The 14,667-nt window shown below is 49.6% G+C and overlaps 1 protein-coding gene across 7 annotated transcripts in view; it reads left to right on the plus strand.

The window, feature by feature from the left end:
• The window catches only part of PARVA (parvin alpha), a 192,286-nt gene that overhangs the window by 165,998 nt on the left and 11,621 nt on the right, over positions 1-14,667 (plus strand). The window contains exon 13 of one of the 7 annotated variants that reach the window (XM_045484548.1): positions 5,194-7,242. The exons of the other annotated variants lie outside the window; for them this stretch is intronic. Coding sequence (XP_045340504.1) covers positions 5,194-5,270 — 77 coding nt within the window. The 3' untranslated portion in view covers positions 5,271-7,242. Of the gene's footprint in view, positions 1-5,193; positions 7,243-14,667 lie in introns of those variants that run through there. 7 annotated transcript variants of the gene reach the window in all.

Raw genomic sequence — 14,667 nt, forward strand, 5'->3', positions numbered from 1 at the left:
AACCCTACAAACAGAATTTTGAATAAGGAAATCACAAAAGAATACACATAGTAGATTCCATTTATATCAAACATAGAAACAGGCAAAACTAAAATCTGCTATTTAAAGGTACCTATGGGGCACCTGGGTGGCTCAGTCGGTTAAGCGTCCGACTTCAGCTCAGGTCACGATCTCGCGGTCCGTGAGTTCGAGCCCCGCATCGGGCTCTGGGCTGATGGCTCAGAGCCTGGAGCCTGCTTCCGATTCTGTGTCTCCCTCTCTCTCTGCCCCTCCCCCGTTCATGCTCTGTCTCTCTCTGTCTCAAAAATAAATAAAACGTTAAAAAAAAAATTTTTTTAAATAAAGGTACCTATGTTGCTGGTGGAATTGTGAAGAGCTAGGAAATAATGACCATAAGAATCAGGACACTGGTTATCTTTTCCCGGTGAGAGGGGCTTATGACCGGAATAAGCTCATGATCATCCTCTGACATTCAAAGTTCCGTTGTACCTTGAAGTCTCTTGGGAACTGGGTTTGCATCTCAGATGACTTTTGCTGCCCAGGCTTCATCAACTTTTAGTACGCCAAGTGTTAGCATCAAGTTCACGGCCAGCGAAGCCTTTGAAACACTGGCATAAAGCTGATGGCTTTTTATTTGGGGGATTACACCACCTGTCTTCCAATGCACATGCCTACCCTGTTATTATTCAGGGAGAGGTGTCACTGAATGTGGTTAAGACTCTAGCATGATAGCCAAGTGGGGACTCAGGAGAAATCTAGTACCAGGCAGGAATGAATGTACCAGACAGGGACGGGGCTCTTTGAGGGTGCTGATGATGTTCTGCTTCTGTCATGGGTGGTGGTTACATAGCGCTTCTCTTCCAAGCATTTAACACCATACATGTAGGTTACGTGAACTTTTCTGGATGTTCGTCATATTGAAGTATTTTTAGCATGTAAAGAAAAGAGCAAGAGTGCCAGATAGGTAGCAGGCCAACATCAATATGACGCATCTCCAAAGGATGGGTCCTATCCCGCGGTGGGTGGGAGGTGGGGAATAGGGAGCAGACAGGAAAGTGAGGCAGGGACTAAGAATGAGCTAGATCCATCAGGAGTGGGATGGAGGCTGGCTCACCCCAGCTGGCCTGTGGCTGCCCATCTTATTCCAGCCCCCACCACCTGGTGGCACTGAGCTACCAGTGTCTTCCCACCTTGGTCAAGGGATTTGGGGACCCAGCTGGAAAACTCCTGAGAAAGGGCCTCAGCAACTGGTCCAGGCTGGGATAAGGGAGACATGTGGCACAGATGGCTCCATGGAGGGCATGGCCATACAGGGCCCTGTCCCTCTGTAAAGACTGTGCAAAGAGAGTTCCCCATGCCCCTTTGACTTCTGCATCCTTTAGAGAACCATGAACTCATTTTGGATGGTCAGTTAATGAACAAGAAGCATTCCTAATGCCGCCGGGCGAGAGGAGCAAACGTGGAGCCTTTTCCCCTTGGCCAGAGGCTATTTTCTCCCTAGAGTAGTCTTGGGTCTGATTGGTCTCTCCCTTGGCCACAGCCAGCCGGCTAACCAACTCTGGTTGTTTCTAACCAGGAGCTCCACCGTGCAGACCGCTCCCAGAGAGGGGCCCCGGGCCAGCACACAGCGGTCATCAGAGCAGTACTGAGTTAGTAATCACACAATTTATTAGGCCAGGGCTTTCAGGAGGTTCTGTTTATATAGCATGGAGTCACAGTTCATTCCCAGGAATCCAGAGCCTCTCCCCTGGCTGACATAGCCCATCTGCTGACCTGCTTGGAACTGTGTGGTAGTTGGCTTCCTCGATAAGAACAGACCATTGTCAGTGTCTCTGACTGTAGTCCCCACTCTTCACCAGGCCTACTTGGTGGTGATGGCCTATAGAAAGAAGGAACTCGAGTTTCCCAGGGAGTGCGGCCCCGTCTATGTAAATGGCACCCCCTGGAGTTGTGCACTACACAGATTTGGCAGCTGTACATAACAGGTGAAGATGAGAAAGGGGAAGGAAAACTACCGTGTAGGGAGGCCTTCACGTGTTCTAGATGTTTCTTGTAAACCCAGTTTTACCAGTGAGAGAACGAACTCCAGGAAGTCAAGTGACTTTAACTGGGTTACATAGCTGTCGTGAAGATGGGCTTCAAACCTCAGCAGGCATTAAAATTAAATGGTCAGCTTGAGACAGACATTCTCCCATAGTGGGCATTTTCCTTTTCTAGAAACGTCCTAACTCACCTGTCCTTAAAAGGGGAGAACAAGTCCTCCTGCATCCGTCTCTGCCTCTCCTCCATCAGCCCCCAAGTTCCTCCTTTGTGCCCATGCCCACAGCCTCCATTCCTCATCTGCCCATTCTGTGGCTAACACGTGGCCTCCACCTGCATATGGCTTTGCTCTCTGGCAAGCCACCATTTAGAGCCATGTCCCCTGGGAACTCCTTCCAGTCTTACCCTTGTGGGAGCACGGAGCCCTATCAGCTCTCTCTTCTTCCTAGAATTGTCTTCCTTGGCTCGCATGACATTGGGCAATCATTCATTTATCTATCTACTCATATCTTGTAAGGTCTACACATGCCGGGTACGAGATTAAGCCGCGGATACAAAATAAGGCTGGCTGGCTGTGATCAAGTCACACACAGTCCAGGACAGAGGCAGATTTCATCAAATGAGCACCAAGTCACCAATTTAGAACTGGAGGGAGTGCTATGGAAAGCATGGGGGCTCCGAGACCGTAAAGCAGGGCACCCTCACCAAGGCCCGTTGTCAGGAAGGCTTTCCTGAGGAAGCAGTGCTTTGAGCTGCGATCTGCAGAAAGTTCAGGCGTCGGCTATTTGGGAAGGGTAATCTAGATGTTGCAACAGCATGTACAGAGGCCAAGGTGATGGAGAAGCACAGCCATGGGGGGGCGGGGGAGGTGGGGGGGAGTGAAAGGAAGTCTGTGTGACCTGTGCATAGTGAATGAGCAGGGAGTGTGGCATGAAGTGAGACTGGAAAGGTGGGCCGGTTCACATCATGCCTTGCAAAGTCATGATTTAAGATTTTGGACCTTATCTTAAGTGAAATAATTATATGGCCATACAAGTTATGAGCTACACAATTTCGAGGGGCACCATTTATGCCATGGCCTATGGTAATGATACCGCAGAAATGTGAACAATGCACCCTGGAGTTGTGCAGTGTACATCCTGTACAACCATACCCAGAGACTGAATAGTCTATCTACAGTGGGTGGCATGGATTAGAGAGGCAAGAGGCTTTGAGGAGTCCAGTCAGGAGCCTGTTGCACTCGTCCCGGTACTACCCTACCTTCCTTTCATGCTCAGTCCCTTGCTGAGCTCACCTCTGTCCCTCTCTGCTTTCCAACAATTCCTCCCTTGACTAACTTCTTAATGATTGACTTGAGTGGAACTTAAGAACTACTCAACAGCAAGCAGTCAGGGACAAGCAGGAATTAGCCCACAGGGCATAGGACTCCTGGCAGAGGGTACCTTGGCAGGGGCAGGGCAAGGTAGCAGGGCAGAGCCGCTGGCCAGGGCCCTAGATCTAGGGAGACTCTATATGTGCCTGAACCGAAATGGGAGCAGAAAAGGAAGCTGAGCTCCAGGCCTCTCGAGTGGTTCCTGGGAGACCCTGGTCTATCAGCAAGAAAACTTGGAGCGGGATCCGAGCCCAGCTAGGGTGGAGCAGGATTGGTCACAGCTGGGATAAGGCCTATGAGGAAATTGGGGCAGCCCTAAGGAGGTGTCCCGGCCCTGGACTCGGCTTGTAGCCCAGTCAGCGTTGATCTTTGCAGAGCCTGGACGCTGGGGCCTGAGGGGGCCTTGCTGCGGCAGCCACAGCTGCAAGGGTCCCAAGGCTAAGACCTGGGAGCCACAACCCAGCCTTTTGGAGCCACTGGCCTCCTTCTCTCCCCGATCTGGAAGGATCCCTGTCCCTACTGACCCGGGCGTGGTTAGAGCTCGGATATCTTCCCCTATCCCTCCTTTCCCAGGGGTTCAGCAGGAGCTCTCCCCGCTTTGAATCCCAGAGCGTTTATACTTTCTCTTACATCATTTACCTCATCTGACCCTCTGCATAGTTCGGTTTCTAAAAATCATTCTCGTGGTGAAAAACAGCACATATACAGAAAGGTACATGCAACATAAACATACAGGTCGGCGAAATCTCAGCCAGCAAGCCACCCACGTGACCACCACCCAGCTCCCAGTTTCCTTCCAGCTACGGTGTCCTCAGCCTTTTCCCTAAATGTAACCACTCTCCTGACATGGGCTTTTGCCTTTTGCTTTCCTTTTCTTTTTTCTTTTGTTTTTCCTGATTTATTTACCTAAATACGCACTCCTAAATAGGAGGAAGAACTCCTTCTCTTGTTTGTTTTCTCTACTCCCGTTCTTCAAAGGACAGCACTCCAAGGGAGTGTGTGCAGGGGGACCAGAGCAGAGAGGGGGCCTTGTAGGACAGAGGCGGCAGCAGAGGGCTCAAGGGGCAACCAGAGAAGAAAGGGATGGGGGGAGGAAATGGTTGTACAGAAGCTGGGGAACCCGTGGCAGAACTCTCCTGAAAATACAAACTCCCAGCCGCAAAGCCAGCTGCCTTGCCCTGTCCTCCACCTGAAGCAGTCTGTCCCCTGATGACCCTGGTCTACTGCATATTCTCACCAGGTGGGCGTCTGTGCCCTCGGGGGGGCCCTCCCTGCCTAAGGAGAGGCAGCTCAGTCCTGACTCGCCTCCTGGTCCCCCAACTATAGCCCCAGGCCCTCCACTCCTCCCCACCGCTCCTGGCCGGCTCTGTGGCCGAGGCTGAAGGCAGAGGAGCCCCACAGACCAGGGAGACTCAGGGGACGGGGCAGGGGCCCCTCGTGCAGAGATGTGGCTTCTAGAGCAAAGCCTGCATGCCCTGGGGTCAGGGGAGACCCCCATGCTCGGCACCTCTGCCCCTCGCTCCAAATTTTTGCTGCGCACACTGCCCGTCCTTCACCACCCACCTGCCTCTGGTGGCCTTGTGGGGGATGCTTCTTCTCTCCCAGCAGTACCAAACGCTCTTCAGGAACACAGAACGATGTCCTGTGGGTGAGGGGGGACACCCACCCCGGGACCATGCTGGGCACACGAGGCGGGCAGTGGAAGGAAGGAGACCAGGAAGGCCGTCTGCTTTGGGCTAGGCGGCCCCACTGAAGCAGCGTGTGTTTTGTTTTCTACGCAGACATTGTCAACTGTGACCTGAAATCCACACTGAGAGTGTTGTACAACCTCTTCACCAAGTACCGGAACGTGGAGTGAGGGGCACCCTGGCCCGTTCCCCGGCCACCTTAACCTGCTTGTTCCCGTGTCCAGCTCTGTGCTCTCCCGCCAGTCCAGCCACCGCCCGGGGAGAGTGGAGCTGAAGTTAGGAAGGAAATGATCAGTAACCGGGTGGGCTGACTCACACCTCCCAGGCAGTGGGGACTGACCCAGCCACTCCTCCCGTCTGGTGCCAGCTCCAGAGTTCCTCAGTGCGATTCGGGAACCAGTTTAGGCACAAGAGACTCCCCTTAGAAGATGAAAACGAAGATAATCGTTACCATTTAATGGTTGTAAACTAGGTGCCGGGCACCACGCTAAGTGCTCTGACATCCTCAAACTCCTTAACACTCAAGGATCCCCACTGAAGCAGGTATTATAATCCCCTTGGAAGATTATAATGCTCAGATGAGGCAACTGAGGCTCAGAGAGGTTACGTGACTTGCCAGAGGCTGGCATGTGTTTTTCTTCTTTGAACATGCTTGTTAATAACTAGCCCATCCCATTAGTCTATAGTTGTGGGGGACGGTTTGGGCACCTGCACCCTCAAAGATGGCGGGAGCCCACCCATCCCCCCACCAGGCGAGCTGCGTCGCGGCTTAGTGATTCACACTGAAATTGGCGAATCCAATTTAAGTCAATTAATAGTGTGTGTGTGTGGCAGGAGTCCTGTCCCTCCACTACTTTGTACAAATGAAAATTACTCTTAATTCCTTCAGATTTGTAATAACCCCATACTCTGGTTTCAGGGTGATATTTGGGAAGAATTCTGTTTAAAATTAATGGAGTGGCACATTCTGCAGCCTTTTTGCTTGATTGCATGTAATGGAAGTGCCCTATATTTTCCTGCAAAATAAGTACTCAATTCATTATCGTTAGGCAAATGTACGGTAGCCTCAGGCAGCACAGAGAGCTGGGCGCAGGCCCACGTGAGCGTGGCTTGGGAAGCAGGGCCCTTCAACAGGGACCCTTGAACTTTAAAGAAAGGAACTCCTTTTTGCCTTCTAATTGATCATTTAGACCATTCCTGGCGAAGTCTGCCCACATGCAATTACTGGCTAATTCAAGCGAGGAAAAATGTAAGTCATTTAGACCCAAGCCGAGCAGTTTCCTTGCGTGGGTTTACTCGCGGGCTTGCGGTTACTCGTATCCCCTCTCTGTGAACCCAAGTCTGAAATGTAGGTCTGGTAGTCCCAGGCCGCTGGGTTCTGCGAGAATAGAAAAGGGGCCAAAATGGGGGTGACCAGAAGGACAAGAAGCATGAGGAAGCATTTGCACACTTGACATGGGGAGGGGGACACCCCCAGAAGAGGGTTGGGGCTTGTGGTACTTAACACTTGTACCCTTCCATTGACCAAGGCCTTGGGGTAAATAGTAACTCGTTCTCATATTATATCTTCATTATAGAATTTTCCTAAACATGCCAGATGGACACCAGCCTGTAGACCCGCCTGAAGTCTGTGCCTGCTTTGGCACTACTTTCGGCTCACCGCCCAAAGCCCACCTCTAGTTTGAGGAATTAATTTCGATCTCTATCTACAGCCCACAGCCCCACCCCACCCCCAACAAGTTGGGCCTCCCATATTGTCCCAAACATTTCCTTCCAGCTTCGACGCATTTCCTGCTCTCTATCTGCAGTAACTCAGAACCCATAAAATTTAGATACACCACAATATTTCCGTGGACATTTTGCTCTAAGAAATCATTGTTACTCGGCATAATGAGCTTTTAAGATATAAAGACAATGTACTCTCTCGTGCCAATTATGTAAAAGAATACAACTCTTTTTATGTGATTAATGAAATACTACCTTTTTCATTAGGAAACACTAAATAGTATAATATTTCTGTGTGTGCTCATGTAAATTCCTGACAGCAAATCAAGATAAACCATTGCTTTGTCTCCTTGAGCAGTCCAGAAGCGGGATGAAATGAGAGGAATGTGTTCACTTAAACATGCTTTGCTATACGAATTTTGTCTCCTCTGTTGTCCTTTTTTCTTTATATTCATGCTGCAAATGTACAAGGTACAAGTGGCCTCATTAAGAGCCCTCCTTTTGTATTCTGCATATACATGGTATGGAAATGCATGAGAACACTGGGCAGGTTTTCAATAACGGGGCTAATTTGTCAGAATACTATGTCTCAAGATGGAGGTCTTTGCCTCATCTTTGCCCAGACCTAGGGCCTGGGTCCGACATCTCACCTCCTCTGGAGGCTTTCCTTTAGATTCTAGAATCTCTTGCTGAATACGCGACCATGTTTTTGAAGGTGGAGAAAGGGATCAGAACAATAAATAAACCAAACTTAACCCTCACCTCTTTAAAAAGAAGAAACCAAGAATCAACTCTCTGTAGGCTTACTGCCTCTTTTTTTTTTTTTTTTTTTGGCCTTTTCTCTTCCAAATTTAAACTGATATTTTGAATAGTTTACTTACAAATGGTACAAAACTCAAAGAGCATGAATGAGTAGTAAAAAAAAAAAAAAAAAAAAAAAAAACTCAGTCTGCCTCTCTCCCCTCCCCCAGCAGCAGATACTATTGGCAACTATTTTGATCTGTTTTTGCATATTCATTTCCAGAGCTATTCCAGCCACAGAATGCATCAACACATATATAACATCATGTCTTTACATAAATAGCACAGTATGCATACTGTCACGCTTTTTTCACTTAACATTACATCTTGGAGATTTACACTGGATGTTAAAACTTCTTTAAGTGAGATTGTAAACACTTTATAAATCCAAATAAACATCTCTGGTCTGCTTGAGCCAGGCAAGGAAAGCCTTCCTCGAAGGAGGAGACGCTGCTGAGGTGATGATTTCAAAAGTTGAAGCTGAGATCTAGTGGGTTATGGGTAAGGGGTATGTTACCAGAGACGTTCTCATGCGTCCTGAACTGAAATTTTTTAAAGGCACGCGCTGCTCCGTTCCGTCACCAAATTCCCATTTCCCATGTGCAGGCACAGAGCTGACGTTCCCAAAATCTGGGAGAAGACCCTTTATCGGCACATCGCCAGTGTTGCCTAGAGTTGGTTGCGATTTGCAATGGCTACATTCAGTACTTTCTAATCATGAATTACTGTCAGCTTGGTTTTACCATTATCAGTTTATTTGGTTGTGGGTAACCCTCCCTAGTATACTGAAGCTTATTTGCATCAACAGTATTCTGGAACTGTAATTTTCCAATGACCAGATTCTCAGACGTGTATACATTGTGGTTCAAATATGACTTGTCCATACTCCAGTGCTAAAGCCAATGTGTACAAGATCCACTTCCCCCCCAATTATCACCAATTTATTTTTCCGCTGGAAAATGAGACTAGATGGAGTTGGTAGGTCAAGCAGTTTTGCCCTAAGCAGGGGCTGATCAAAAATAATTTGAGACCCAATGCATCTAATGCAGCTGCACCTCAGGAAGCCTACCTACATTAAACATCCTAACTATGCAAGAGGGATATGTCCTGAAACCTTCACTCATGCTAATATTGCATGCAATCGCCCCTCCATAAAATTCACTCAGGTCTGTTGGAAAATTCACGAAAATACTAAGAACAGGAGAACTGCATTGAGATGCAAATGCTACATAGGAGGTAGACTCACTCAGCCACTGAAGGACCTGTGTCCACACACCAGCTTCCCAACACTTACGGATTCAGGTCTCAGCAAAAGAGAAGTCAGCGTGTACAAGTTGCTCACTGTCATAACTACAAAGATTGTATCTGCAAACACCATGTTCTATCTGCAAATACCAAACGTCGACTGTTTTTCCCTCTTTCCCCTGAAAAATATAAACCCAGGCTAGCTCCAGAATTTGCTCAGGCTCCCTGCTTTATTAGGGTGGTGACTGCCCACGTGAATACATGCACAGGCATCCAGGAGGGTGCTCAGCACAAGATAAGCGGCCCCCACACCCAGCCTGACGATCTTGAGTTTCAGGCTTCCCAAGTAGGAAGCCACCAGTGAAGCACGTCTTAAAGTACATTTGTGGGATGTAATTCAATGTTAGATGGAAAAAAATGTCACATTCAAATACATTTGGGAAATGTGAAGCTAAAGAAAATTAAACTCACTTCCTACAGCTTTGGTTTTATTTTTTCCCTTTTGTTTTCTTTTCCTTTTGTAATTTTTTTAAGTTGTATTTATTTTTGAGAGAGAGAGTGAGTGGGGGAGGGGCAGAGAGAGAGAGGAAGAAAGAGAATCCCAAGCAGGCTCCACACTGTCAGTGCTGAGCCCCATGCGGGGCTCGAACCCACGAACCGCGAGATCATGACCTGAGCTGAAACCAAGAATTGGATGCTTAACCGCCTGAGCCACCCAGGAGCCCTGACTTTTGTTTCCTCACTGGAGCTCACTGCAGAGTCTCCTACACGGAGGCATATTATGACCCTCTGCAGGGAGACAGATGAGGGCACGTCCAGATTGCATCTGACCACGGGACGGACTTACCCCCTGAAAATCTGCAGGATGAGCGCTCTGTGGAGCTCATTCATTCATTTAACCAGCTGGCCAGATAGTCAACAAGCATGTACTGAGTGTCTACGATGTCTTAGGCGTGCCGGGTCCCATGACAAAGGAGGCTCATTTGTGGAGCTCACTTGGGGACACACATAGACACAAAAATCATAAATCAGTGGTGCCTACAAGCTATGGTGACTGCTGAGGACAAATACAAAAACCTGTGAAAGAGGCCTCGCTTGGGTTTTGAGGTCAAGAGAGGCCTCTGGCAAAGTGATGTTTTCAAGTGACATCTCACGTGAGGAGCTTGTCCTTCAAGGGAACAGCATAGGTGAGGACCCCAAGCCAGGAGAAGACTCGGCTCCCTGGAGGGAGCTGCAGAAAGCCAGGCTGGCTGGAGTGCAAGGAGTGAGGTAGGGAGAAGGGGTATCAGCTCAGAGGTGTCAGAGGCCTGTGGATTTTATGAGAAAAGTGGGAGGCAGTGTGTATTCACAAGCCTTCTGGCCACCGTGCGAGAAAACTCTGCAGAAAGCAGTCAGCAATAATGGCGTCTGAGGCTGGCCTTCCATCTACAAACCATGGTGACAGCCAGAGAGCAAAGGAGATCAGGAGAGGAGACGAGCCTCTGCCCACCCCCAATCTGGAAGCCGAGGTGTACTTAGGAAAGCCTCATCCTCCGCCTCCCTGGGGCTGCTGGGAGGGCAGGAGGTCCTAAGCCACCTCCAACCTTCCTGTATTTTCGTCCCCTGAGAAGAGGTAAGGGAGCCTGAAGACCAGAGGAGGGTGTGTGCGTGAAGCAAAGGAAAGGGCTAGAGCCAGAAAGCCAGTCCCTGAGGCCCAGTGTTTCCAACCTCCTCACCACAGAGGACTTGTGCCGTTGGGTCCCAGTGTGGATTCAGCGGGGTCGGGGGTGTGGGGGAGGCAGGAATGCGGTCCTCCAGCCTAGAGTCAGGTAAGGTATAGGCTTCCTGGAGGTGGAATAATAATTTTATTTTCCCAATTCATATTAGTCAGTACAAGTGACTGTTACAATGCCCACCACATTGTATCAAGCCTACCCAAAGCGGGTCACTTCTGCTTCACAGTTAGCATCTTGTGAAATATCTCCCATTCCGATGGTATATTATTTTCACTGAGAGTTTTGAAATCCCAGAAATATCCCTGGAAACCCCCGCTGGGGAGCAATCTGGTTGGAAACCAGTCCAGTGGGGGACTGCCCCAGAATGACGCTTCTCCCCAGCAGGCTCCTGTGGCCTGAGCCATCGGCACTTCTGCCTCGATGACTCCCCTGGGCCTTCCACATACACGTGGTCCCCAGCTTTGACGCTGGCATTTCAAAGGGCACTTAGGAAATTCTGAGAAGCCCCACAGATTAAGATAAACGATGCTTTATCAGCGAAACAGCCTTTTCATTTCTTGTTATCGATTTTCATGTTTCCACATCTTCAGATGCGATTTGTTAGCCCAGGGCCGCATTCCAACACACACAGACGTCATTAAGGCAGCCGTTTTAAAGAGTGCCATGTCTTATTGAGGTGGACAGGACAATAGATAAATATTTAATCTGTTACACATTTGCTTGGTATGGGAGACAGGGTTGGGACTCCGTGACTCTCAGGTTCGTACATGTCTTCCTGGAAACCCTGACAATGGCCTCACCGCTTGCCCACAGAAACACCATGCCTGCCCTTTGGCAAATGACGATGTTTCTGAAAAGCTGCTCCTGGAAGCCTTCTTCCACTCAAGCTTCAGAGGTTACCCCATCTCTCCTCATTCGTCACGATATTGGAGAATACAAACTCACAGAACTGGGGGCACTTGGCTTAAAAGAATGGAAAGTAAGGGGCGCCCGGGTGGCTCAGCCCGTTAAGCGTCCGACTCTTGATTTCAACTCAGGTCATCGTCTCACAGTGGTGAGTTCGAGCCCCGCGTCAGACTCCGCACTGACAGCACGGAGCCCGGTTGGGATTCTCTCTCTACGCCTACCCCACTCGTGCTCACTCATGCTCTCTCTCAAAAAAATAAACAAAAATGAAAAACAATAATGGACCGTAACATGGTAACCAGTGAGCATGCGCTAAGCCAGGTTACCGAGGCCATGGTGCCCTCACCTCGACGGTGTTCTGAGTCTTTCCGTGTCTTTGGTTCTCTGGGCTAATTCCCATAATGACCCACTCTCTCACATCAGAATTGCATGTCCAGACCCATGACCAGGTCTGTCACTGACTGTGAAAGACCAAGCCCACCAGCAACCACCCTAATCAGGGGACCTGCCAAATCGCTTTCATTCATGAAATTCACTCATCCGGATGAAATGGCTTCCTGACCCGCATACCTTCGGTGCTCTTTGTTAATAAGATACTCGGCTTCTCTCCTGTTCAGGAGGATTCCAACCCCTATATAAGTATGCCCAAGCATTGATGAGTGGGACACCAAAACACCACAGGACAACAAGAATCCTATCAGCTCCCCGGGGCCAGGCCCCGGACTGTGCATGACCAGGATGCAGTCGAGTCAGGGAATATTCATGGACTTCCTGTTCTGAGTTCAGCCCCTCGCTATGCACAAAATGAGATCAGAAAGTACAGAGTCCCTTCCCAAACGGATTCTTCCAATCCAGTGGAGGTAGGTGACAGACACAGCTCACTTGAAAGAATTCAGTGACACGATGAGATAGGACCAGATACGTTTGAGGCGCCCTACGTAGATTCTCCCAGAAAACAACCCAGCCCCAGCTGCCATATAATCATTAGGGGCTTTTGCCCCTAGGATCGGTGATTTCACGTTCCATACAGGTTTGCTGCTACAAGAAAACACACAACCTACCCTAAGGCCAAACGGAGATTTACGGTCATTTGTCTCAAATCTTACTTGTGGCTGAGAAATCACTGTCTTTATTCCACAGACCGCAGATAGTGAGCCAGGACTCCAAAATCCAGTCTGGACCCCACCGCTAGTCATTTTGACTCTGTCCTTGCACTCAAAGTTTCCTTGCCTCTCCAAATCATGTCCCACTAGTGGACATTTTTATTCTTGTTTCCCAGCACGGAACTGCTGCAGAAAATCACAGATTGGACACGTACCAGCTGACGCCTCAGTTGCGTTCAGATGCTCCCTGGCTTCTGTGCGTCCTCTGCCATCTCTCGTGGATTCCCTTCCTCTCCCCCAAACACCTGCTCCCTATCTTCTCCTCATGCCCCTCCACCTGCTTTCTCCCCACACCATGCCTTCACCTCTTCCTTTACCAACAACTCAAAGCTGTTGGCTTCGTGGTTTTCCCGTAGCATTTCAATATCCCACCGCGTCTCTCTTCCTCCCGCCCCAGTTCCCAGGCTGCCCCTCCTGCCGCCTGCCTCCTCCAGGACCAGCTCCCTTCTCCTCCAGCATCCTGGCTTTCACTCCGGACCATGCAGATTTCTGAGATGAAAAACAACTTGCACTTAAGCCAGTTCTCCCTCACCCTGTGCCCTGGTTCACATTTTTCCTATGACGCTTCCTCCTGGTTCCACTTCCTCCCTTTCTCCTTCCTCTCATGAACCCCCAGAAGCCACCACTAGTTTTCCAGCGGCTGAAATTGCTCCCTGCGTCGTCAGCTCTTTATCCACGGGGCTGGCCCCGACCCCTCTTTTCCTGGCTCTGCAGCATCTGACCTCACTATCCATCACCTCCTACCAGGAGCTCAGCCCCCAAGGTTTCACAGACGCCACGCTTTTCTGCTTCTCTCCCACTCGCTGGCTGCTGCCGTTTGCACCCAGGTGGGCTCTTTGCCGCTCTTTGCCTCTCCCCAGATGTGAACGCCACCTAGGTGCATCCTCCACACTTCTTAGGTCTCTGCCCAGCTTCTGTGATGGCCTGCTCTCCCCCCAGCCCCAGTATCTCACCCAGCTCGTTGGGCATTTCCAGCTTCACATCTCCCCATGACTGGGCTACCCCAAGTGCAACTTAGCATGACCACGCTGAATTTTTATCCTCCATACCTGCTCCTTCTTTAGACGTCCGTCGTCCCTCCTGGGGGGTGCCATCTCCTACCCAGGCACCCTCGCTCTCAGAGGCACAAAGGAGTCCTGAGTTTTCTCCTCCCCCCTCCTCTGACCTTCCCCTCCACCACAGCCAATCAGTTCTGTTGATTGCTTCTTCATGAACCACCTGTTTTGCACTGCTCTCCGCTTCAGGCCTCAATCATTCCCCTAATTTAGGCCCTATCCTCTCATGCCTGGATATTGCAATGACCTCTTAACTAGATTCGCTTTGGGATAATCCATCCCGCACCTGTTCCCTGCTTCACTATCTTGAAACACAGCTCCGATAATCTCCCACTCCTCTCAAATAGTCCCAACAGCGGTGCTTACCGAGCACTTAGTGTGGACTTCCTACAAATAATCTCATTGAATCCTCTCAACAAGCCTGTGACATACCATTACCATCCTTGTTTTATAAAGGAAAAAGTAAAGGCACAGAGGTTCGATACTTGATACAGGTCATATGCCTCGTGGGTGACAGCACTGGGCTCTGGGCAGTCTGGCTCTAGAGTTCAAGTTCTAACGTCTTGAATTCACTAGATCTTCCTCAGTACCCTCCATGGTTTCCATCGTCCGGAGACCAGAATTTCTTTGCCTGCCCATAGAACCTGCTAGAATCCGGTTCCACGCTGCCTGACCAATCACTAACGCTTTGCATCCAGACAGACCCGTCGGCTTGCCAGAGGCGCTCTGCTTCCTGCCAGCAGCTGGTCTCCTTTGCCTTGTTTTGAAAAGGAATTCCTGAAGCAACCAGGCTCCAACTGATAAGGTTGTCATTCATTTATTCTTCATTTGTTCAAGAAAGACAGTGCCGGACACTGTGCTAGGTACACAATACCACAGAGAACAAAACAGGCATGCCCTCATCCCCGTGTGTGTACAGTCTAGTGACTTTCCAAGCCCTGCTCCTTTCCCCTGGCC

This window comes from Leopardus geoffroyi, chromosome D1 (genome assembly GCF_018350155.1).
Source record: "Leopardus geoffroyi isolate Oge1 chromosome D1, O.geoffroyi_Oge1_pat1.0, whole genome shotgun sequence".
Classification (NCBI taxonomy): Eukaryota; Metazoa; Chordata; class Mammalia; order Carnivora; family Felidae; genus Leopardus; species Leopardus geoffroyi.